The 26,396-nt window shown below is 33.2% G+C and overlaps 2 protein-coding genes across 6 annotated transcripts; one reads left to right on the forward strand and one right to left on the reverse strand.

Annotated features, from left to right (window-relative positions):
* Positions 1 to 8,151: 8,151 nt before the first annotated feature.
* On the reverse strand, positions 8,152 to 15,005 carry LOC111639456. Of its 3 annotated transcripts, none has more exons than XM_023385348.1 (3): positions 14,813 to 15,005; positions 11,529 to 11,815; positions 8,152 to 8,710 (listed from the first exon to the last, which is right to left on the reverse strand). In XM_023385348.1, the coding sequence occupies exons 2-3, from the start codon at positions 11,811 to 11,813 to the stop codon at positions 8,465 to 8,467; spliced, it is 531 nt and encodes a 176-aa protein (XP_023241116.1). In that variant the 5' UTR covers positions 11,814 to 11,815; positions 14,813 to 15,005; the 3' UTR covers positions 8,152 to 8,464. The 3 variants fall into 3 exon arrangements, with proteins under 3 accessions (XP_023241116.1, XP_023241117.1, XP_023241115.1); XM_023385349.1 differs by lacking the exon at positions 14,813 to 15,005 and adding an exon at positions 14,591 to 14,649; XM_023385347.1 differs by lacking the exon at positions 14,813 to 15,005 and adding an exon at positions 14,577 to 14,631.
* On the forward strand, positions 14,625 to 17,870 carry LOC111639454 (transmembrane protein 11, mitochondrial-like). 3 transcript variants are annotated; one of them, XM_023385345.1, is made up of 3 exons: positions 14,625 to 14,679; positions 16,287 to 16,363; positions 16,435 to 17,862. In XM_023385345.1, the coding sequence occupies exons 2-3, from the start codon at positions 16,293 to 16,295 to the stop codon at positions 16,976 to 16,978; spliced, it is 615 nt and encodes a 204-aa protein (XP_023241113.1). In that variant the 5' UTR covers positions 14,625 to 14,679; positions 16,287 to 16,292; the 3' UTR covers positions 16,979 to 17,862. The 3 variants fall into 3 exon arrangements, with proteins under 3 accessions (XP_023241113.1, XP_023241114.1, XP_023241112.1); XM_023385346.1 differs by lacking the exon at positions 14,625 to 14,679 and adding an exon at positions 15,256 to 15,337 and having other exon boundaries at positions 16,435 to 17,865; XM_023385344.1 differs by lacking the exon at positions 14,625 to 14,679 and adding an exon at positions 15,326 to 15,430 and having other exon boundaries at positions 16,435 to 17,870.
* Positions 17,871 to 26,396: the final 8,526 nt, after the last annotated feature.

Here is a 26,396-nt window from a genome sequence, read left to right on the forward strand (position 1 = left end):
AGTTTATTTATAGTGTAGATAAAGTAAAAACGTGATATAAACAATCTTTATAAAGCTAATTTATATCCAAACTTTCATATAAATTCTATCTTTATCTATGATATAAATTAAAGATTTAATAAAAGACAAATTTTATAACTTAGACAATAAATAATCAGCTTAAAAAAATGATCATTTCCACCATCAAATTATACAGTATAATAATTTTGATTTTTAAGTATAAAATTAAAACTAAGAGAATAGAACAATATTTATAGTATCTTTAATTCATATTTTAAATTTTTATCAATTTATGTAGTACATAACTTTCAATTAATTTTTCACAGAATCATTTAATTTGATATATAATAAATCAATTTATATACAGTATTTATTTGTGTATGTCCAGCTGAAATATATTTAATTATATTAATTTTATTCTAATACTTTTATTCAAATCATCTACTACTGTTTATTGAATATTTGATAGATATATTATACAGTACTTGTAAAGTATTCATTAACTTAACATTTTTGTATGTTTAATTGAATATTTTTCTAATATTCAGACACGGTATATTTAAATAAAAACATTTTAATATAGGATGAATTTTTCTCTTTTTAATTATGACAAGCATGAATATTTTATAAATTAATTTATTTGTATGTTACATTGATCAGTGTCCATACTTACGTAGAGATTATACACGATACATTTTTTAAATTAAGTTTTTATGTATTGATAAATTAATAATTATTTTAAATTTCAACATAATAAAAATTTTTATGTAAGAAAATATGAAAAATTTTATTCATTTATTTATCTTTATTTTGTGTGATTTATCGATAATTATACGCATTTAAATGAAAAGTTTAAGGTCTGTAAATTGATGGTAAAGTATAATTAATTAAATCAAGAAGGAAAAAGTCTCTTGGATCATAAAATGATTTTGCCACAATTTTTAGTTTATTATAACAAATTCAGAATCAATAATGCAAATAATCAATTATAATTATGGTACAGTGAAATCGTATAACGAACCACGTAATAACGAACTTTTAGATTTTCTTCGACCCAACCTCCATTGGAACTCATCACAAAATTTTCCACTTTTCGTGAATACATTTATAACGAACTTTCAGTTTAACGTTCCTTTTCTGTCACAGAAAAGGAAAACTGAACTCTATTACATCGGGAATCACTCCCAACGTTATAGAATTCTTGCAATTTTCACTGCACTATAACAATTTCCTTACAACTTCTTTTTTTCCTGTTTTTCGCTATTGTCTTCCAACTAGTAGGCAACTGCACCCAAGGGATAGAGACAAGTTCGGAAATGTAACTCGTTAGCCATTTCCGAACTATTCGTTATACTAATCTCAACAAGAGCCATAAGTTGTCATTAACAGCCTTTTATGCCTGTTAATTTTGTTACAATATTTATCTTATTCTTCACTTAAGACACGAGGGCAAGATGGTACCGAGGAACATCCGTGGGAGGAATACATCTATGGGACTCATTCTGATCAGTCGTTTCCGGTATAGGAAACCAAAGAACGGGAAGAATATGAATCCGACGTAAATTAAATTGATAACTCTAGAACTAAACTACGTACTTTATTTACATAAAATCGTTTTAAAAAATACGATGTAAGTAATATATAGAATACATCTTTGTTTCATATGTAAACTTCATATTTAGTTATTTAACTCTACCACAAATCCCATTAGTCATAATACTATAATTCTTCAAGGGACAAACAAAGTTGTCAGATTAGGAATAAACGTTCCTACCGAAATGATCCCACATGACCAAGATGCTCGAATTCCAGAAGAAGAGAAAGAACAAGAAATCTTGGACTATAAGAATATTGTATTATGCATTACTAAATTTACTATAATCATATACAGTATTTCATTGAATCAATACTACAGTAAATTATTATTTAGCAGATAAACTTAGATATCAATATTATTATATATATAGCAAGTTAAATGATTTTGGCATATCGCTGGTATGCCAATACGTAGTTATTCATAGGTGAATCTCCGCCCGTCGAATGAAGACTCCGAATCTGTGTAATCGAAAACGGTCACTCACAGCAAAATATAGCAAAGGAAGTTAAACAATCAAACACTAGAAGATTTCGTAAGGAGTCAGGAATTCATGGAAACAACGGTAACCAACGTGGTTGATGGTCTAAAAAGTTTGGGTAGTCGGTTAGAGAAACTGGGTGAGGAGCTGAAAGCACTAATCAATTTGCCTTCAAACATATCAATAACAACAGTGTACCCATTCATTGTTTACGGTGAATAAGAAGAATCTTTGTGTCTATACAAAACTTTTATTATTGTAAAGAGGTGAATAAAGCATCTTGTCTCTACTTACAGAAAATAATTTTGAATAGGCCCAAGTTAGTTTTTCACTTATCTATCTTCTTGTAGAAACCTTTGAACAAGTCGTTCTTATCCATTGTCGGAACATCATATTGCAGATTTCTCTTCCAGAGACAGAACATCATGTTCTACACCAGTGATTCTCAACCATTGTGCCGCGGCACTTTAGTGTGCCGCTAGATTTTTGAAGTGTGCCGCCATTGCATACATAAGCGACATCAGACAAGTAGTTTAATCGGTTCTACCTTCCTACGGCGCGTTTGGAAATTGTAAGTGGTGTTACCGGTAACTGCCGGTAGTTACTATGACGTTTAGAAAATGTCACGTAAATAACCAACTACGTTTAAAAATCACTGTTATGACGTCACCGGTTGTACTACGGTACTTACCGAAGTAACTGTGTGTTCCGCCAAATTTTTAAATTATTAAAAGTGTACCGCGACGAAAAAAATGTTGAGAATCACTGTTCTACACATATATTATGCAAAATGTCACAGGCACATATAATACGATGCCCTTTTGTAAGTATTAAAACAGTACGTATTCAATGTTAAAATATTTGCAAACTGCTTATACCCGCCAATGCAACGCTGAACAATTTACTGGATTCCAGTGATCTATTATATTGTGCTCCCCAGGGTGATTTGCTGGGTGAAAACCTGGTGTCATTAGTTACGGCTATAAATGGATACTCTGAATCATCTAGAAGTCAAACAAAAATGGAGTATTTGCATGTCGAAAACTCAAAAAATGTACAATACTTGCTCATGAGCCATTCATTCTCGCCAAACAGGAAATGGGCATTTGCAAATAGTCACTACGGTTCCAGATAAATAAATCATGGTTGGCACCGGAAAATTTGCTATTTAAGCCTATAATTTTGTATTGGGCATCAAAATCAAACCAAAATCGCTATACACATACACGAGGACTTGTCACCATAAAGCCATATGCTTACAATCTTTAAAACTCCCAGATTATGGTACGTAACAAAGTAGTATTTTTTTTTATATCAAGCAAGTTACTGACGTAATAATTACTGCCATCACGTTTATTGCAAAATCTAACTTGCGGCAAAAATAATTTGGAGAGAAATATTGTTTTTAATTTGGCACTCCACATTACTAAGTGTAATACTTCTAATTTTACATAATAATTATTTCTCCTACCTGTCGCGTATAGCCGTAGTACTGCCAGAACTTGAATTTCTACAGTACTGTAGTCCGAATATGATCGTGAGGAGTTCTTACAGATTGGGTGTAAAACATTATGTGACCGTAGGGTCGGTGTCTCTTTGACACCACGTGGAGGATGTGACACCGCCGAATCTCGCAGGACTCGAAAATCGCGACTTTACGTCACGTGAGCGGTAGCGGGTGAGCGGTTGGATTCGGAGTAGAGGTGAGGAGAGAGACGAGGAAGTGACTTACTCGGACCCTATAGTAACAAATAAATAACAATTTTAATTATAACAAAAGAAAATACAGATATACTCGATATCAAGCATGACTAACGTTCCCCTTAATTCTTCTTCACAATCTAATTCATCATCACTTTCACTTTCTTCTTCCCACTGTGCACATTCGTTCCCCTTAATTAATTAAAATAATATTAATTATTACTAGTCCGTTCGAAAGAGAGTTTACAACCGAATCGTGAGTTAATAAATACCTTCTTCGGAGTTGAAGATCCGTAGTAAGATGACGGCGCCGATGGAATGTTCGCTAAAATTCTTGTCCTTTAACTGGAGCACGGAGGTGTGGAGGCACGGAAATGGGATGAGATTCTTAAAGAGGCACGGTGTTACTTTTGTCACGGTGTTACTTCTTAATTCGGGTGCACGGGTTTACGTCAGGATTCGGGTTCACGGGTTTAATCCTTGAGGGACTTTGGAAGACGACTGATTTTGGATGGTTTTTTTCGTTCTCCTTTGTTATTCCTCTTGGGTTTTTCCCATGAGGTCAGGCGGTTGTTAAGAGTCTAGCGTCCAATGTGGGCACTTTATCGAAAGTTCCGGGTGACACATCACTGACTAGCTGGATCCTCCTCAACCAGGAACCAACTTCGTGGGAAATAAATTTTTATGGCTTTTAGCCTAACTTGATGAAACGCTCGAATTTAGATGATTGACTTTCCCAATAATTAAAATTTAAAATAACACTTTATTGTGGGTCTGTTTGTCCCTCACAATTACATAATATTAAACCTCTCTAACAATATTCTTCTTCAGCCAAATATTTTTTATAAACATTTCATCGGATAACGAGATGGCATCGTAACTCTCGGAATTCACGATCGCTATAACCGCAGTCAAAAAGCAGATGTCCAAACTGCCATTCCTTTCTTCCAAACTTATATGTTGCTTTCATTTCTTCAACCTCCAGAGAATTATTGAGGAATCGAGCTGTGGAAGTCGTCTGTCTAGAGCAGGGGTGGCCAACTTTTGTGTACATAAGATCTACTTTTTATCTTAAAAATATGTCGCGATCGACTCGTTGTCGTAGGCATAGTCTAAGTCAGGGATGGGCATCCCGTGGCCCGAATCGCATAAAATGTGTATAAATATATCAATTTCCTAGCTTAAGAAGTATGTAGCAAAAATTCAAACGTTATTTTCTACAACTTATGTATATGAATAGTTTTTCGTGCAATGACTTTAGTAAAAATTACAACGAGAAACCGGCTAAACAGACTCACCTCGAAACTAATTTTAAACTAGCAATGACTAATATTGAATCAAATATTTTCGATGCATTAGGTTTACATCAGTTCTAGAAGCTAAATTAAGTACACCTATTCTAATTTATAAATATATATGAATAAATAATTGTAATTTGCCGGCATTTGCCCCCTCTTTTATCTTGTATGCGGCCCGCATCAGTTCAAAAGTTTTGAAATGTGGCCCTTATACAGAAAAAGGTTGCCCATCCCTGGTCTAAGTGGCGAGGGGGCGGGAGGTGTGAAATACATACTATGTTTAGATAGATAAGAAAAGCCACAATTTAGTTTAAAACACGAAAAAAAAAAAACTTACATTTTAAACAGAAGAAAAATTAAAACTCAACGTTGACACTTTCGAGGACCACCACTTCACCCTTCCTCTCTCTACCGTGTCTTGACCTACTCTCTCTGTCCCTTCTTTTTTTCAGTTTTATGACCTTTGTCTACATTTCTTATTCCCCTTTTACAACTGTACGCAAATGGATTGCACATGGACCGACAAAACCGCATCTGAGGAAGAACGAGGAGGTCCGATATCATTACAGTTGCGTTTGTGCGTTACGTTCACGCGTTGCGTTCGGTTACAACTCACAAGTGTAACACATTAAGTTAAGACATCGCGAGCGATCGACCAAAATTGGTTTTGCGATCGACTTGTTGGCCACCCCTGGTCTAGAGAGTCAGTGGCGTAGCGTAGTGGGGCGGCGGCAAAATTTCACAATAAATAATAATATCTTGTAAAAATTTGAACCATTTCATTTCATATTTTTGTCGCATCTACGATTCGGACCGATTGAAATGAGCAAAGAATTTTTCATTACTTATTCTGTGACGAAACTGAATTTTAGTCTTTTAAATTGAGATACCTAAATAAGGAGGCGGCGAAATTTTCCTCCGCCCCGAGCGGCTGACATCCATGTCACGCCACTGTAGAGAGTATCTGAAAAATACGTGCGATCTTCAACATTACTGTATGTACGAATGATGTCATTGCCAATCAGACTGTACGAATAGAACCGCATCTCTTTCTCTCGCATGCGAGAGATACAGCCCAAAATACAACCCTTGGTCCTTCTTTCGAACTGGACTCCTAGACCAGCAGTCTTTTACCGTCCCAACCATCTGACCGTCAAAAATACAAATACAGTAGAGCGTCGATTATCCAAAAGAATTCCAGTCGGAAAATTTAAATTTTCGCCAGTGCTGTGGCGCTGCAATCTTTGGCTACTCAAATATTTTACGTTTTTGATACTAAATTAACTTCTGAAGTATAATTTTTTATTGTTTTTATATTTTTCAATATATTTATTTTGTTCGTACAAAATAAATATATTTTGTACGAACAAAATAAAATAAAAAAAATAATTTTTAACGATACAATAGTCTTCGTTAGGCTTAACATCGACGAAAATTCAACGCGAAGCGACACGCAACGGAGAAAAATTTCAACATGGAATAAATTAATGTATTTTTTCGTACACAATCGGTTATCCGAAATATCAGTTCTTTTTTCCCTGAACAACCCGTCCCCGATTGATTCGGATAATCGACGCTCTACTGTATTGTACATCACTACAGGGATTCGAACCCGGGACCTTTGGAATAGAAGTCCAATGCGCTATCCACTGCAGGTACAGCAACTTACAAACTGATCTCAAATGATAAATATAAATCCTTTAAAGTTAAAAGTATCCAAATATTCTTCTTTGTGGTTACTATTAAATCTGGTCGTTTATGCCGATTGTTCAAATATACTTTAGTCTCCATCAATTCAAAATATTCATTTAATCTAACTCGTAAGTTAATCTTACAAATTATTCCCTAATTCCTTTTCTTACAAGTGATTATCATAGCTAATAATTAACTAACAATCTGAGAAAAGTAAATAGATCTATATTTTAAAAAGTTTTTAGTTAAAACTTTTCTATCTCAGTGATATTAAAATAATATATTTAAAAACGATCTCTATTTAGACAACATTTCATGGCTCCCTTTGAGCACGGTATTCGTGGAACCAATTACTCGCGTAAATGGAGGAATTACTGTATTGATTTTATTAGCTATTTTCATTCTGATCTATGTCGTAAATATTCTCACATGTAAAACTCTTCTTATGTCAGAATTCGAGTGCTAAATGAAATGTGAAATTTGATTTTTCTATAGGTCAGTCAACGATAACAATGGGCGTATTCAAAATCTCAGCATCAATCCAGTGAGATGCTGGCGTTTTCGAGAGAACACAAACGCCGACAAAAATGGCGAATGATGTGGATTTCCACGTTACGTTAAATTTATTTTTGAACTTATTTAATGAGAACAGCTTAATGATAAATGAATACAGTATTTCGAAAAGAAAAAATGGGATAAAGATTTTTTAAATTTTCGTAGGCGTTTTAAATAATTAAATCAATCCTAAGATTACACTTTAACAACTAAAACAAATTATGTGATGTCTTACGTAAATATACAAGTATATTAAAATATTCTATTAATATACTAACGGAATTTTAATTTATTCGGGGTTTATTCATCAACAAATAAATTAAATTCAAAATTGTCAACGCAAAATACAGCTCTTACGAACTTTGTGGTGGCTGCCATCTTTTTTGCTGGCATATGGAGCACCGAAAAAGATGCTTGCACTGGAAGCACTCTGGCAGCAACCGAAAGTTGCCGGAGATTTTGAACAGCGGTGCTGAGGGTGCTAATTAAACAAAATAAATGTATAGAAACACTAAGGTTTCTATGTTTATGTAACAAGAGATATTCTCCAGTATCTATTGATAAAATTAATTAACTCAGGAGATTTTAGTTGGTCAGACGAAATATGAGATATTCTGGATCAGAAACTCCTAATCAGGCCGGTTAGTCTCGAATTATGTGAACACAAACTGGCAACAAGAACATATTAAAATATCACGTGGTACCAACGTGTTCAATGAGGGAGCATTTGTTATTTCGATCGAAACGAGTGATCCGAGAATGAGTATCACGTGACAGAACATACCGCGTTGTTCTCGGAGCTTGTGGGAATAAACAAACAGTACTCTTGATAAAGCAACACGAACGATAGTATGCTTTTTTATTATTCGCCGTTCAGGCTACGAATTAGTTTTAAAATTTTGAAACAAACGGAAAAAGAAAACGTTGTCGTTTAAACAAAAGTGAAAAATATGCCGAAAAAATTATACCAACATTGAATGATGGACAATTTAAAGCGCATTTATACCCTCTGAGTTCCAAATTATTAAAATAATCAGTTTTTTCTCTAACAGTTTTTCAAACAACTGTAAGTATCTGTCTTGTCGTAGGAAATAACAAATTTTAATAGAGGTAACTGTCTGAATAAATGTTCAGAAAGATGATTTACAGCTGTTTTATGACACTGACGAATTCTTCCATAAAACTTTTAACAAATGCGTAAAATGCGTATCCGAAATAATAAATATTGTTAAAGATATTTAGGTCTGATTCCCTTTCCGAATTTTCGATTTGTCGCGATGGAATAAACACTTCTTGCTCTTCCTGTTCATTGCCATTTAATTCAGTTGCATTTTGTCGGTCTTCTATATTACTTTCGTCTCTAAAATTTGTTTCACTGTTCCAATTTTCCTATAATATAAATATTATTATTATTAAAATTTGTAACTAAAATAAGTGTTTCATAGGCTAATGCTACGCAACACAAAAGCGATCTGCCAATGAGGTGCAACCTAGAGAACTTTCTACTTTGAAACTACACCGGTATCTGTTCAGGTATTAATTAATTAGCATCCTAAATGTATCTAAAATTCAAGTCGTATGCAATAAGAATTCTTAATATCGCAATCCCTAATAATTATTGAATGACACGATTTTTACAGGGTGGGTGGGTGGGGAGTAATTAGGCATTGAGAAATCGCTATAATTTGTACATTTTTAAAGCAAAGGATAATGAAAATTATTTTTCTTGTACTGTATTAAACAGAAATATGGAAGCTTTCCTTAAAATTCAATGTAGGCTCTGACACCATCCACCAACTTCATTAAACAACCGGGAATAACGACATGGATGGACTGCCATTTCTCTGAACCGAACCTTTTATAATTAGCTTCGAACGACAATTCTTGATTATTTCTAAATGGAATGTGGCACGTCATCCCTTCACCGTACGCCACCATCTCTAAACAGTAACCACTGATTTCCATACCTCATAGCCAGTGACGTAGCGTGGATGTCAGCCGCCGGGGGCAAAGGAAAATTTCGCCGTCCCCTTATTTAGGTATCTCAATTTAAAAGACTAAAATTCAGTTTCGTCACAGAATAAGTAATGAAAAATTCCGTGCTAGTGTTGCCACGTTTTTAAAATCGCTGACCCGGACGGCAGGTGAGGTTTGTTCTGACGCATGCGTATGCCATTTTGCAATGCGAAGAATAATGTGCAGTGCATGCCGGTTCTAAATCAGTTACAGTTAGCGACTAGGGAGACTTGGGTAGGGTTAACGTAAGTAACCAGATGACTTCTTAGCTCTATTGGATATTGGAGGTGTATATGAATACGAATGATCCGTACAAGCAAAAAAAAAAAAAAAGTCGACGGGTCGTGCACGATATATCCCGGACTGTCCGGATGGTAACACTATTCCGTACTCATTTCGATCGGTCCGAATCGTAGGTGCGACGAAAATATGTGATGAAATGGTTCAAGTTTTTAGAAGATATTATTATTATTTATTGTGAAATTTTGCCGCCCCCTAAAAAGTGCCGCCCGGGACCTCCACTACGCTACGCCACTTCTCATAGCGTATAGCAATCTGCGCTCGCTCCTGAATAGACAAGTGGTCGACCATCTTTTCTTGCCACTGAGTGTGCGGCCTTTCTCGATCAATGCCCGCACTTTCGATACAGAAATCACAAAATTTCATTGATTTACATACATGCACACATTAATTTTATTATTACAGTATTGTGTTTATAGTACAAAAATTTTAACGATTTCTCATGACTAGTTACTTTCCATCCCACTCTATAAAATCTAAATTTTATATGTATATTCTGTATGCAAAATACTAACATTTCTATCCGTCGATTATAATCATGTCAATATTAGATGGACCTTTATGAATAGAATTCTTTGACTGTCTCTCATGTCGTTTATTTTTTGTTCTTTGGTGTTGCTCTTCAGTTACATGACATTCACAAGTACAAGTAGAATAATGAAGACATCTCTGTTGAATGTAAAATTACTAAAATGGTTTATTGTCAAACTACCTGTCGTTTGCGCGTTCTGGAAGAAGATGGAATTTTTTCTACTTGGAAATTGCGTTTTTTGATATAATTCTTCATAAAAATAAAAATATTTTAGTAAACACATTTAGCAGGAAATTATTATTTTTAGAGTATAGAGATCCTGAAATACGACCGCAGTGGTCATCAGCCATCACAAAGAAATTTTGGTCATTCTCCAATTCAGTGATCCGGTTTCTCTACTTTTCACTCACTTAGTGTCATCGAATTATCGGCTATTTTGGTAAGTTTTTCAAGCCATTGAAGTCAAGGAAACATTATTTTAAGATTCCCTGACATGAGAATTATTGAGGAACAAACATTTAATTAATGCAAATTTTAGCTCAGAACAAAGTAAGGGCGGTCTGACAACGGAGTTGTCTGTAGGGACTGCATTTTATGAGAAAACTAGCCTTTATTTAGGTATTAGACACAAATACTCCACGCAGCCAGCCCATTGGTCAAACGTGAATCTAGGATCAGATACCGGTGTTCAGTGATTTTATCCATTTCTGTGGAAGGTAGGGCCTACCAATGGCCCTACCTTCCACAGAGATGGATAGTTAGTGTAATGAAATACACTTTATCTCCAGAGAGATAAAGATGATTAATTTATTTTAAAAACTAACTGTACCCTGCCACGCGTTGCTGTGGCTCAAAATGTATCTATTATAAATGTATAACACTCCCCGCGGGAGGAATTTCGAAAAATCCCTTTTTAGTGTACATTCTCTTGACGTACCCTATTAAAACGCAATCAAAAACGCAAAAAAACCGCATCTAAAATATTATAATAGAAGACAAGTTCTTCACGGTAAGCCTTAATCTTGTCTCTCTACCCCGCGGGGGGATTTCGACATCTATATAATATACAAGTTCGGACACGTACACTGCGTATCTCGCCGATCACGTGACTGTGCCGCGCGGTTACCTATCTCGTATACGTACGCGTCTTGCCCCTCGCCTCCCGCTGACACCAAAAATATAACACTTACCTAGATGATATGTTTTAATTTATATGAATTTTTAACGGAATAATATACAGCTTATGCCCACCCTGAAGGTCCATTCTAAATATTGGTAAAAGAATTTTTGAAATCGGATGAGTTCATCCAAACTTACAAACTTTACCTCTTTATAATATTAGTATAGATATATACTTACTTGTTTAACTTTCTGTTTTGTTTTCTTCTTTGCTTGTTTACACGATTCTTTATGAATTCCAGATGTAGAAGGAAGACAATCATTAAATGCCAAAGAATTGCTGGCAGGCATAGTTCGTTCATAAATGGCGTAAGTAAAGTTATTCTTGAAATTGTGATTTGGCATTTCAGAATTTCTAGAGGAAGAAGCGAAAGAGTTTCCTAAAGGAAGAATATTTTCCAGTACGTCTCTCGTAATGGGCAATTTTTTGGTCCTGGAACTGTCTGTCGAAGAGGAATCGTCCATTTCTGAAGAAAAATCACAGTGATTATTTCATTATCCAACTCTTGATTTTTCAATTGTTCCAATATAATATGAAAAAGCGGTATATTATTTAATCTTTCATTGTTTAAAAATGTTATAATAAAAACTAAAAACTTAAAAATTAATTAATTAAATTAAATTTGCATTTATTCAAGTAAAAGTATAAAAATTATAAATTAAAATAAATTCATTAGTTAATTATTTAATTTTCTTTGCGCTGACTGACACCATGTTTTTCTCTTAATATTAAAATTTCTGTGTAACGTTAATAAAAATCAGTTGCAGTCGCACTGAAACTTCATTTACCAGTTGGGAACGAAATATTACAATGAATTTCGATACTAAACATAAAATTAATAATATAATAAAAGCGTTTTTTCATTTATCACTTCTTGTACAGACAATAAACAAAAATATACTACTGCTTTACACCAGTGACACAACTAGAGGATAAGGGAAACTAGGTTAAACCCTGCATCTCCGAGCATCATAACAACTGTATATATATAGAAATAAGTTCAAAAATGGTTAATTAAATAGCATAGAAAGTTATAAAATTTTATTGAACACGCAATTACTTTCCCGGCTCTATTATACTGCATATAACAGAGGAAAAGTATGGCAGTCGGTCAAAAAATGACTTTCCCAAGTTTTTACATTTTTGGATTCTGGGGATCTTGAAACGCCGAGAAATGTAATTAAAAAAAATCGGGGTGGTTTCTTTATGTATGAAATGTTTGTGTGTGTAGCGAGACACGATTTTATTCACCCTCGTCGAAGCTTAATAACTCTTGTGCTTTTTCTCGAAAATTTCTGAAATTTTTCAGGGATGTTTGTGTATTAGAGGGATTTTTGAAATTAAATTTTTGTGGTTAAAAGATGAGAAGATGGAAAGATACAGGGGTTAGGTGTCATAACTCGAGTGGGAGGCCGGATAGCCGAGCGGTCAAGGTGGCAGACCATCGCTCTGGGGGACCCGGGCTCGAATCCGGACAGGTCAAGGAATCGACATATCCAAACGAACTAGGTGGTCCGTTTGGATATGTCGGGTCCCGCCCCTCATCACCCGGCCCCCCATTGTGGGCCTGACCGAACCCATAATGGGCCTGCCCCAAGAGGCTCTCCCAGTCCCCACAGAGCGGAAAGAGAGGAAAAAAAAACTCGAGCGGGATCGGACTTAATATTTTACTCATTATTAGCATTTATAATATTTTATAAAACTTATTTTTATCACTGAAATTAACCTTCTTCTCATTTTATAATAAAAGTATAAAACGTTTTTAAAATAAAATATCATAACAGATGTCGTCACCAAAATTTTAAATGTAGCCGGGAAAGATAAGCAACTCGTTTTTTTTTTTTATTTAATTTGGTGAGGAGTCATTCCCGTAACTCGAAAAAATGACATTCCTTGTCATTCAATGATGATTCTTCAGATAAATTGAGAAAATCTAATAATGGCGGCGAATGATTTAGAACAATTGTTACTCTTAAGCTAGAGCAGAAAAACTATTCCGAATGCAGTTATTCTCAGTGAACCGAATAGAGAGCGGAGTAATCCACTGCTCTGATCAATCGAACAGGAAGAAGCAAGCGGGGTACTGTATGAATGTCCCGCTTGCTCCTTCTTGTTCGACTAGTAAATCAACGTATTTTGTTGTAAAGTTTAAATATTTACATGTCCGTCCCAAAAAATTGGAAATTATTAAAAATCAACAGAATAAAGCTCGAGTGTAGGACTTGTCCGGAAAATTAAGATGTCCGATTACTTTAATCAAACAATTACGAAGGCCGAGCGGTTAAGGTAGCAGCTGCCGCTATAAAAGGACTCGGAATCGAATTTGGACGGGTCGAAAATCTTTTCAGGAAGTTTCGGTAGGTGGTCCGAACAAAAAATCAAATAATTACAGAAATGCCATTTCATTAATTTATTTTTTATAATTCATTGATTAAAATTGAACTCGCATCCTCACGTCTTTTCACTTTCGTCATTCTTCCTTCCTCATCGTTTTCGGCCGATTCCATATATTTATAATAAAAGTTTAATTCATATATTTTTGTTAACAGTAAAATTTAGGTTGGTTACGATAATGTGACACGTGAGAGATTTGCCAAGAAGAGTGTGCTTTCCGGGAAGACTTTCCTTGGAAAACTACACTTATTTAAGTTTTAGACACACGAAGAAAAGCTGCAAAACTCCACGGGCCTGCCCGTTGATGAGGCTCGAACCAGCGACCAATCGCTGGTTCGAGCCTCACTTCTTTTGTCCACTTGGCCACTGATATGACTGTGAACACTAAAATGGCCTTTTAATCAATCCCATCGTAGATTCAACCAGGTGGTGAGGAATGGGACCCAATATATTCAAGATGGATCACCTCCGAAAAATTCCTGAGTTTTTCGATTTCTTTCAAAGTCCCTAGAGCGGTTAACGTGTCACTATGGGGTGACCGAGGTCGATTCCTGACAAGCAATCACATGACTTTACGGTGGTCGGTCCATCTCGGATATGATAGACCCCGCCCCTCACCACCCGATCGCTCCTATTGTGGACCTGGCCGAACACACAACAGGCTTGATTAACCCCTTAAGTTAAAAGGCGCTCAGTGCCAACAAGGTAGACATACATAAAATGTAAAACGTGTTTCTTCGTAGGAAAATTATTGTAATAATTATAATAACAATATAAAAAAGCGGATTATATAAAATAAAAATTAATTTACAAATAAAAAATAACCATAATACCTTAATTACGTTACATTTTAATTCCAAAATTCTGATTCTTTTCCGTTTAAATTTGAAATAATTTGATTTTTCTCGGAACATTTTTGAAAATTTTTAGAGCTAGGTAAATAATTTGATGTTTAATTTAATTTATTGCTATAAACGTAATTTATTGAAGACATGTATACGATTAAATTATCTAATATAACCTTTACGCTAAATCCCATATCAAGTGAATCACTTTATAAGTAACTTACTTATTAATTCACTTGAAATTGTCTTGGGTATCTCGGACTTATCTCGATAATCCCATTCACAATTACTACACAAGGATGTTACGTGTTTACTTCAAATGGAAATGATATTCCTCCAGAAGTATAGAATATCTTTGCTACTGCAATAACAATATTTGTGTGTTAAATGCAAATCGGTCTGAAACTGAGACACGAGTTAATTTGAGACACATATTTGATATCTCGGTACTTTTTCGTTAACTGGACGCCAGTTATTTTTACTACTATTTTTAGCGAAATCGATATTTTATTTCGTAATTCATACATGTTTAATATTACAATGAATATGTTTATACATGTTTACTAACTTTTCTATTATTTATTGTATGTGTTTGGTTTCGAGGAATGCCAAAATTAAAAATTAAAAAAAAAAATGTTAAGAAAAAAAAGAATTTCGAACACAGTAATGGAAAACGAGTTTCGAACGTTACCGTGTGAAATTAAACATCGTTTTTTCTAAAACTGGATTGGAAATTGAATGAGTTAACGGTAAAGTGTCGATATCTGTTCGATGTAATTTAGATGTGTCGTATATCATGCGCTGTTACCCGTTGTAAACCGTTTAAACGTGTTTTAAACGTTGTAAGCAGCACTTTTGTAATCAAATTTTAATAATTTAGGCAATATCAATTGAAGGCTTGGGGCAAGAATGTGTTAACTCATGTTCTCGAGTTTATGGGAAAATCTATGGACAAGTCACGAGTCTACAAATTTTATCTGCCCCACTTTTATTCAACAGTGTTGAACAAAGAAAGGGATTTAACACGTGTTGATGATTACAAGCTCCCTATAAAGATGATGAAAATTTTTAAACCCACATGTATCATTTTGTTCAGTGGATATTCCAACCTTTATACTAGCCTACCACGAAAATTTCTAATTTCATCTTCACGTTTATCACAGATGGTTTTAGGGTACTTCTAGGTGACAAGCAGCTAAACAAGCCAATGGTCCGTTTCATTTCAAATGAAATATATTATTAGCTTATTTACTACGCTTTAAATATTGAAAAAAATATTTCATGAATTTTTTTTTAACTCTTTCCGCCCTGTGGTCACTAAGAGGGCCTTTTTTTGCTAAGCCCATTATGGGTTCGGCCAGGCCCACAATGGGGCTGTTGGGTGGTGAGGGACGGGGCCCGACATATCCGAACGGACCGCCCCCCGAAAAATTCCTGGGGTTTTTTCGACCCGTTTGGATTCGAATCCAGGTCCCCAAAGCGGTAGGTTGCCACCTTGACCGCTCGGCCATCCGGCCGCAACATATTTCATGAATTAACCATTGTTTGAGTGATTGATTCAGCTTAATGTAACAATATTGCATTGTTAAATTCATCTAACAAGCAATTGTTTAATCAATTTTTACTTAAAAAAACGAACAATTCTTTAGTTTTTATCTAAAAAGTCACCAATTTACAATTTTTCTGATTTCATTTAAGATTATAATGGAGAGAGCAAGCAGATGCAAAAGAATTGTTTCTAAAAGCATTCCCGATACAAGTATCGCAGAAATAAAGTAAGTTTGCATAAACCAAAGATATATTTTTGTAACAATTCTTATTTCAAAATATAAAAATCTTTGTTTAGAGACAAACTGAAGCAACAGGGGATCTTCATAGTCTTCTCCGATCATGTAAATTGGGACGGAACATCCGAGACGGCAGATAACGAAATGGAGAGAGCGATGGGATTCGGTGCAAGAATCATAATCATAGAACCGCCTGATATTGGCGAAATGGCATCGGTTTGGATTGTTTTTGGAAATTTCTTGCATAAATTGATAATAATATCCGGTTTAAGTACCCTCGCAACGGCATACTATTGGCCGGAGAAGCCATTTTTATACGGTTCGCTCGGTACCTTCACCTTCCTATGTTCCTCGATATATGGATTTGCTTGGCAATTTGATCCTTGCAGCAAATACAAAGTAGAGAAAGATCCCGTCAATAGATCGAACCTACCGCTTCACTACGTGTCAACGAGATGCCCAACCGTTTTAATTAAAGAAGCCTCCTACTGGAAAACATTTTGTAGGATTGTTGTACCGGTTTCTGCAATTGGTTTGTGCGCTTGGAATCTCTATAAATTGCATGAAAGTGGCAATTTCGTAATAGCTGCCGAAAAATGCTAATTTTTCTTTTTTACAAATTTTTAAAATGTTATGGCTACGATGACAATATAAATTATTAATTAGTCTCGTCCCAAATTTTTTAATCATACAAAAGAATAAAATTGTTTTCAGTATTTCTCCTTAATATGTTTATGGTTTATATAAAACGTTTCTATTGATCGATTTGTATACAATTAAGTAATATTCGTCCAGTTAAAATTTAAAAAAATTGCAAATATTTTAAAGTTACAACTCTCCATCCTTTGGATGTTGGTTTACTTTAATGGGCTACGACAATGCAACACTGGGTGATCTGCCACAGACGGTGCCTGCTGTGAAGAATGTCTTATCCCTATTTAATTAAATGACTATAAATGGCAAAGACAATTTATATTATACAGACATTTACATTTTAGTTAAGCCTGTATTCTGGTAAAATTTCACCACATAGTAGTGGTTAACTGTTTAAAGAAGCAGTACATATCAAACTAAATATTAAAATTGCACATTTTTTATTATTAATAATAATGTCTTTAATAGTTATAGTGAATACCGAAAAGAAACAAAATGTACCCGATTCATAGTGTAAACATATATAAATTATAAGAGCAAAACATAATTATAAAAATTTAGTATTTTGTAGTAAAACAATCGCACGAGAAATGAAAACTCTATAAAACCAATTATTAAACTGAAGACCGGGGATCACAAGGGTCCTGGAGTCAACGTAAGGGTCAAAAACCTCAAAAAATAAAGAAATATGTACATTAAAATTTAAAATACTAATCGTGTTAAACAATATTTCATTTACTTAGTAATAAATAAATATTAAATGAATCCACTGTAACCGATAAAGAAAACATAACTCAGAAATAACGCGTTTAACTTTTACATAAATATTTTGTAGTAACCATTTTGTAAAACATACAACGTCAATTTTATCATAACTAAAATCTCATGTTATCGATTGCAGATAAACTTTGATTGAGAAACAATTTCAAGTTTAACAAGTTAAAAGTTTCAAGTCATCTTTCTAATTTTAATAAATTACAGTGTATCAAAATATTAAGAACTTAATTGTGTCATGAGTTCCTACGTAGGAAGAAAAAGTGCTTTAAATTTTAATTGTATTAATTGATCTTTTATATATATAAACTGTTAGTATAATTCTTTAAATATTTTATGTTTTTCTTTCAATTAATCTTAAGCTGATATAAACAGAAATGGCTCAAGGCCAATATATACAATGTTTGCAAAATATCAAGTTAATACGAGGAAAAATATAAGGAAAGATTTAAATTATTTATACAGTATATAAAATGTCGTAGGCTATATTTATTATATAGTTTCGATAATTTGAATAGTTTCTTACATTTATATTTATCAAAAGTTTTTAATATAAATAATATAAATTTTTAAACATATACAAACGCAAATATATACAGTAAAAATTCTTTTAACGGACACTTCTCTAAAGTGGTCGTCCTCCTTAACAGATGATTTTTGTGGTCCGGAAAACATAACATCAATACCAGTCACCCTTTTTATGCGGACACGGACATGAAATGCATTACGGTTTATATCTCGACCAATCACAATCAATAGCGGATGGGCCCACTGAAAGGTCGCGAAATTTCCAGAAGCGCCGGTAGGATTGATCGGTTTCCTCCCTTCATATTCATAGGTGCCGGCGCTTACGCCAATCGATATGTATTCCCGTGCTGTTTGAACAAGTCCCATCAGGCAAATATATATTTTGTGACGGCCGGATGCTCGGCCACTCTAGGGACCCGGATTAGAATCCGGACGAACCTGGGAATTTTTCGGGGTGATCCGACCGAATATGTCGGCCCCCGTCCTTCACAATCCGGCCGCTCCATTGTGGGCCTGGCCGAATTGAACCCATAATGAAATTGCTAGAAAAGGCCCTCTTAGTGCCCACAGGACAGAAAGAGCAAAAACTAAAATTAAAACCAAGGAAGAGTCCAGGGGCCAGACTCCCTTCGTAATGAAAAAGCTAATAAAAATGCTAAATATAGGAAAAATGAATGAATCAGTTATTTTCCAAGGGTGCTTAAGACATAAATTGGCATATTTTACGTTAACAGTGCTTTTTGCAATAGTGATGTCTGTAGTTTGTTGGATAGACTAGAAGCGTGAAGTTCCCTAATTGAAAATATTGCAGCAATAGTATGAAATTATAATTAATTTGCCAAAGAAATTTTCATATTGCGAGTGACAATGGTTTTCTTTATTCAGCTTGTATAAAAAAATTCGTGTCGACTAGGCGCCATCTAGCAATTATTTCTCCTGTGCATTATAGTTGTACGTTCAGTTTAAAAACGTGCGACTAAATATCTAGATGGGACAAAGCCCTGATTGGTCAGCTGAATGACGTCAACACACCGAAGTACTGTAAGGTCTCGTTTTATGCGGTGGATACGTTCTACAGAAAAGCGCATATAAAAAAATTCGCATAAAAAAAGACTTTACTTGCCTTGAAAAAGTAGGGATACGTTCCGTAATTTTCTAAAATCGCATAAAACCAAAACAACTACTTATTATAAAAATGAACAAAACACCGCTAAAATAAAATTTAATTTTAAAACAATTACAGTTTATACCTTTCAATGCGAAACTCAGAATGATGTAATAGCGACTTGTCGATAGTATCATGTACAAGGGGAATCCCCGAATTGCAAAAGCTCACTCTAAAAACAAATCACTGACATCTGGATGTGAAGAGTTAATTAAAACCCATTTAGTTCCTCGCCCGAGTTAACTCGGGCAGGTTACATAGCGTTACATAAAACACGGTCCTTAAGGCCATTTTGGAATTTTTTTTTTGAATTTTTGGAATGTTTTTTAAGTCTCCAAATTTTTTAAAAATATTTAAAAATATACGGCCAGCTAGTGTTCACCCTACTTTAAACCCTTGTCCTCCCGCGACGTCTATGAGAATGCCCCGGGAAATCCAACTCCAGCTGTGTTCAAGGTCATCCAGATGTGTAAACAATGACTCATCGGTGTTAAATTTCACAGAAGGGCGAGACAAAGGAAGTTAAACTTTGAAGCTTTTTCTTCAAAATTAACGCATTTCTTTTGTTTTTTTTCAGTTTTAAGTATTTTTTATGTTTAATTACATTTATATCAAAAATTGCTAGGAACTAAAGCGATTAAGGTAGATCTAGCTGTCCTTTACATCCATAAACGTTATATGTCAGTGGAACAAATGGAGTGAGCTTTGAGCGTTCCACGATTTTTGGAGACTATCTATACACGGGCTTCCTAAACAAGCCTATATGTATGTTTGTCCAAAAAATTTTTGGATGAAATACAAACCGCACAACTTCAAAATCGCATAAAAATAATCCGCATAAAAAGAGACCTTACAGTATAGATTATATTTTGTGGTCGTCAGAACGAATCATGACGAAATAGATTATTTTTTTCTAGTTGTCGTAATTTGGAGTGAGTATAAAGTGAAAATACAGCTGATTATTATTTTTTTAACATTTAACTTCATACTTGATCTTTATGCACCTCTGAACCAAATCATACACAATAGACCATTTTAATAGTGCGATTAGTGTTTTAAATTTACGTGCACAGATAATAAATAACAAAATTTATACTTTGTTACAGATATTATTCATAAAAAGTTTGAGAAAGGACGAAATTTATAATTAAGATAAGTCAGAATATTCTTTGAATTTGTCATATGCACTTAATATAGTTAGATGAAACAATAAAATTAACTAAGTTTTGTATACCTCTGAAAGAGAAATTTTCACAAATCTTGCTTAACAAATTATAAAGTTTAAATGTAAAAATTGTTGAACAATTTTGAATAAAGAATATTCTCCATAGATTACTCTTATCAGAATTTTTTTTAATGTTTTAGTTAGAATTGACAGTTCTTTCTGTCAATAGACATTTTGTGCTTTTGAATGTCAGTTCAAAATCTGTGTGTTAAGAAACAATACTTTTCAAATTTACAGAAATTTCATATATCCAGTTCCATCGTGGATATATGTGTAAATATGTTTAATCAAATTTGTGTGACCATTTCTCAAATTAAAAGTATAGAATTCTTGTATAAATTATTTAACAATTAATAAAACTGTAAGTATTTAAATTCCTTTGAATATAATAGTTATATATGTTTTAAATAAGAATTTCCATACATTTCATCATGGAAATTCTTTATCAATATGTGTTAGGAAAAAGTAATGCTACATTTGTACTGTAATGTTTTCATAGTAAACTATTTTTTTAATCCTTTTTATTTTTTGTTAAAATAATATTACCATACTAATGAATAACTATTTCTAGATGCCTTATATGTGCTGTATACCTGGTTGCATAGAAAAATATATATCCAGTGTCTATATTTAAGTTTTCACAGGATTTGATTCGAATGTATTAGAGAATTTGTAGAAAAAATAACTTATTATTTTAAATGTTTTAACAATTATGCATTAAAAAGTATGGATTATGTTTAGGTGAAAATATACATTATATTGTTAACTAATCTGCATTTTCACTTAGCATATTCTGTTGTAATATATATATATATACAGTATATAAAACATTAAATACAAGTTTCTGTAAAGTTAAAAATACTGTATTGTCTAATAAAGAATGTAAAAAAAAAACTTAATTTGCAATTTATATTTGTTGTTTTTGATTATTTTATTATTAAAGTAAATGTACAAAAAAGCTTAAAAAAAATACAAAACAGATAAAAGTTACTTCTTTATGTTTAAAAATGTCTCAGCATTAAAATCTTTCATATCACGTAACTTAGTTTAATGTTAAAATTATTGCAAAATTTTCAATTAATGTCAATGCACACAAGAGCTAGTGAAATTATAAATAAGTGTTTTTTATTAAGTTTTACAAGTTAGAAGAAATGTCTATAACTATTATATAATATCTGCCCGCTCTCACAACAACAACAACAATACAAAGTTTAGGCTGATCGATCAACATTTCCGATTTTAGTAGGTTGACGTCATTCAGCTGACCAATCAGCGCGTTGTGACATCTAAATATATAGTCACACGTGCTTAAAATATTCCCATTATATAAATATGTAGATCTAACTCTCAGTATGAGTGATCCAGATTGTCCTTAAAAAATAGCACGAGTATAGTTCGGATTCGAACTCGGACCCTTGGGTAAAGACCCGACGACTTTTATATATATACAGTAGACTCCCCTATAACGCTTAGATACGTTCCACTTTATAAGAATTTTACGTTGTAGGAATCCTTAAAGACATGAGCCAATCACAGCCCTACACGTGTGAAATTTACGGACTAAGGCTGTTTGAAAGGTTTTCTTCTATAAAATTAACCGATTATAGACTAATTCGACTCAACATTTCCAAAACACGTATAATTTTTTGGCAATACTCCGTATAAACTATGCTATAAACAAAAAATTGTAGGATTACTTACCGAGTGTGCACCGTTCGACTATGCCGTTGCTTACGCTTGTTTTCGTCGCGGAGCAGCGCACCAAACGGCGGCCGCGTTTTCTGATAAATTATTTTTCTGCGAAAAATTCGTTGACCTTTGGAGACATCATTAATAGAAATAATTTTTATGGCCGTTGAATAAGAAATGTTTCTTTCACAAAAAATGTATAAAATTAGTGCTGCATTAGACTTACGGTACCTAATTTACATACTGTACAGACGATAGCAAACTCAATTTACCCGCCTAAACTTTCTGTAGCGTGGCGCTGGACAGAGGAAAGTACTTCGGCTGCTCATCCACTATTGGTCCAGATTCGACCAATCTTGTCGCGACACGAGTCGGCGACGACGTTTTACGAATCCCTTTATACGAATACTGCCGCAATTTTTTCGCTACGTTATAGGAATTTCCGTTATAGGAACCCACGTTATAGGGGGGTCGACTGTATATTTTTTAGATTAAATATTTAATTCAATTATTGATAATCGGAAACAACTTAATATTTATAGATAATAATTTTTAATTATTTAATTAAATCGGATAATTTTACATTTATTTTTAAAAATCAATATCGCGATCACTCCTAGGGGGAGTTCTGCACAGTATGTGATTTTAACATGTCCACGTTGAGAAGGTTGTCCAGGTTTCTAGCGATCAGAAGGCATTTATCTTCGATCAATAGGAATCTGGTAAGAAAATAAATAATCAAATGATAATATTAAGAATTTCAGAAATGATCCTAATACTCTTATGTCATGCTCCTTACTTTAAAAATTATATTTATGTATAAAATATTGAATTGTATATGCTATTTGTTTATTCATATTATTTACATTACATAATTTCTCTCTTGTAATTTTATCATTCAAAATATATCTTTTGCGTAAACAATTTACATTTGTTATGGTTCCAGTATCCTTTAACATAGTAAAGCTCTTACAGAGCATACTTATTTCTAGAAAAAACAGTAGAAATATAGTGGTAGAACTATAGCACTAGAAATATAATAATTTCTATTTTATCCAGAAATGCACAAATTATATTATTAAACATATACATATTTTATTGTAACTTGGATAAAAATTCTGTTTTATTATTGAGTAAAAGCAAGGATTGTCTGGAATTGAAGATAGAGTAAAACTCTGATTAAAGTTATTTATTAAAAAAAATTCTAAAATTATCTTGTTTGATTAAATCTCGGATCTTTCTTGGTGAATGGAGAAATAGCTGTGCTGCTTATTTGCAGCATGCTTTCGTCAGTTAATATACAATTAACTGATTACTAACTACTATGAGTTTAAGGAATATAACAAAATTTTGACTCCCTAATTTTGTTAATAATGTATATGAAACTGCAAATATTAACAATTTCTAACGTAATATTTTATTTTATTAAGAAATTAAATAGATTTTTATAATGTATGGATGATAATTGGTAAAGATTTTTAATTTGACTATACTTTTTGTAATAATATATAAATGAAATAAAATTATATATTACTTAAAAACTACTTAAGTCTGATTTTACATAAATAAACTATTTCAACATTTATCATTCTGAAATGTAAAATTGTCATGACTAATGAACTTCCTTGATATTTTAATTTGAACCAGAATTGTGCAAATTTTAAACATATATAATGCAGTGATACATTTGAAAATATGCATTTTTTATTAAATTTACTTACATTTTTCAGTTTTTTGAGAAATGGCAATATAACAATACAAAACTCATTTTATTTACTCTCTTTCAATTTATATACATAATTTGACCAAAGATTGTTGATATTTGATTTTATTTTCCTAAAAAATTGTTTGCATTAAAAATTTATCCATCTTTATCACTTTTCTCAGACATAATAAACATGTTTGTGATTTACCATACTAAATATGTTGAAATTCAATTGTAAATGTATTTCCAGATTTTGTTCTATAGGTAACTTGCCTGGTTGAAAAATCTTAAAATATGGGAAGATCATTCAACTTCTGTTCTACTAGGAGATATTCATAATCTTCAAATATATGTTTACTTAACTGAGGCATATTTCTAGACTCTTGAATCCAGAAGCAAATAGCATTTCTGCTTTTTTAGGTTTACTGCTTGATCTGTTGACAAGATGGCTTTATAGTAAGCAATTTTGCTATCAGGAATATTTTGCTGCACAAAATGGTTGAACTACAACTTCTTCAGCTTTAATACAACTGAACTACCCTTGCTATATTACAACATCAGGAATGCATGGATAATAAATTGGATTTGGTTGATATTATGCAAAAAATTTCTTTGTCAATTGAACAGAAAAACTGTTTAGAATAATCTAGAAGAAAAGAATCAGCTCAGAGTGGGATTTGAACCTGCAACTCCTACTTACATTCCAATTACTGATGAATATAATTTTTGAAAGCACTTTTGAATGGCTTCCAGGAAAACTAGAATCAAGCTTGTTTTAGCTTATGTAATGCCTTCAATGTGTTTACTAATTTGTCATACTCATTTACAGACATACCACTTTTCACTTCTACTAGCATTTTCCTTATTACTTGCAAGCAGTAACAAGCTTTAGCTGCACAAATGATCCCTACATCTCTGCTTACATACATGCTGTGATTCTGAAAGTGCTGTCTTAGGCTGCATACACACTAGGCGTTTTTAAATGCGCGTTTTAAATAACCAAGAGTTCTACTAAAGCGCCTGAAAAACGTGCATTTTAAGAAAAATCTATAAACGCGCGTTTGAGTGTGTATGCCTATGTAGAACTCTTGGTTCTTTAAAACGCGCGTTTAAAAACGCCTAGTGTGTACACAGCCTAAGACAGCACTTTCAGAATCACAGCATGTATNAGTAATAAATAAATATTAAATGAATCCACTGTAACCGATAAAGAAAACATAACTCAGAAATAACGCGTTTAACTTTTACATAAATATTTTGTAGTAACCATTTTGTAAAACATACAACGTCAATTTTATCATAACTAAAATCTCATGTTATCGATTGCAGATAAACTTTGATTGAGAAACAATTTCAAGTTTAACAAGTTAAAAGTTTCAAGTCATCTTTCTAATTTTAATAAATTACAGTATATCAAAATATTAAGAACTTAATTGTGTCATGAGTTCCTACGTAGGAAGAAAAAGTGCTTTAAATTTTAATTGTATTAATTGATCTTTTATATATATAAACTGTTAGTATAATTCTTTAAATATTTTATGTTTTTCTTTCAATTAATCTTAAGCTGATATAAACAGAAATGGCTCAAGGCCAATATATACAATGTTTGCAAAATATCAAGTTAATACGAGGAAAAATATAAGGAAAGATTTAAATTATTTATACAGTATATAAAATGTCGTAGGCTATATTTATTATATAGTTTCGATAATTTGAATAGTTTCTTACATTTATATTTATCAAAAGTTTTTAATATAAATAATATAAATTTTTAAACATATACAAACGCAAATATATACAGTAAAAATTATTTTAACGGACACTTCTCTAAAGTGGTCGTCCTCCTTAACAGATGATTTTTGTGGTCCGGAAAACATAACATCAATACCAGTCACCCTTTTTATGCGGACACGGACATGAAATGCATTACGGTTTATATCTCGACCAATCACAATCAATAGCGGATGGGCCCACTGAAAGGTCGCGAAATTTCCAGAAGCGCCGGTAGGATTGATCGGTTTCCTCCCTTCATATTCATAGGTGCCGGCGCTTACGCCAATCGATATGTATTCCCGTGCTGTTTGAACAAGTCCCATCAGGCAAATATATATTTTGTGACGGCCGGATGCTCGGCCACTCTAGGGACCCGGATTAGAATCCGGACGAACCTGGGAATTTTTCGGGGTGATCCGACCGGATATGTCGGCCCCCGTCCTTCACAATCCGGCCGCTCCATTGTGGGCCTGGCCGAATTGAACCCATAATGGAATTGCTAGAAAAG

Source organism: Centruroides sculpturatus, unplaced genomic scaffold (assembly GCF_000671375.1).
Source record: "Centruroides sculpturatus isolate CEXI.00-Female unplaced genomic scaffold, Cexi_2.0 scaffold1037, whole genome shotgun sequence".
Taxonomy (NCBI): Eukaryota; Metazoa; Arthropoda; class Arachnida; order Scorpiones; family Buthidae; genus Centruroides; species Centruroides sculpturatus.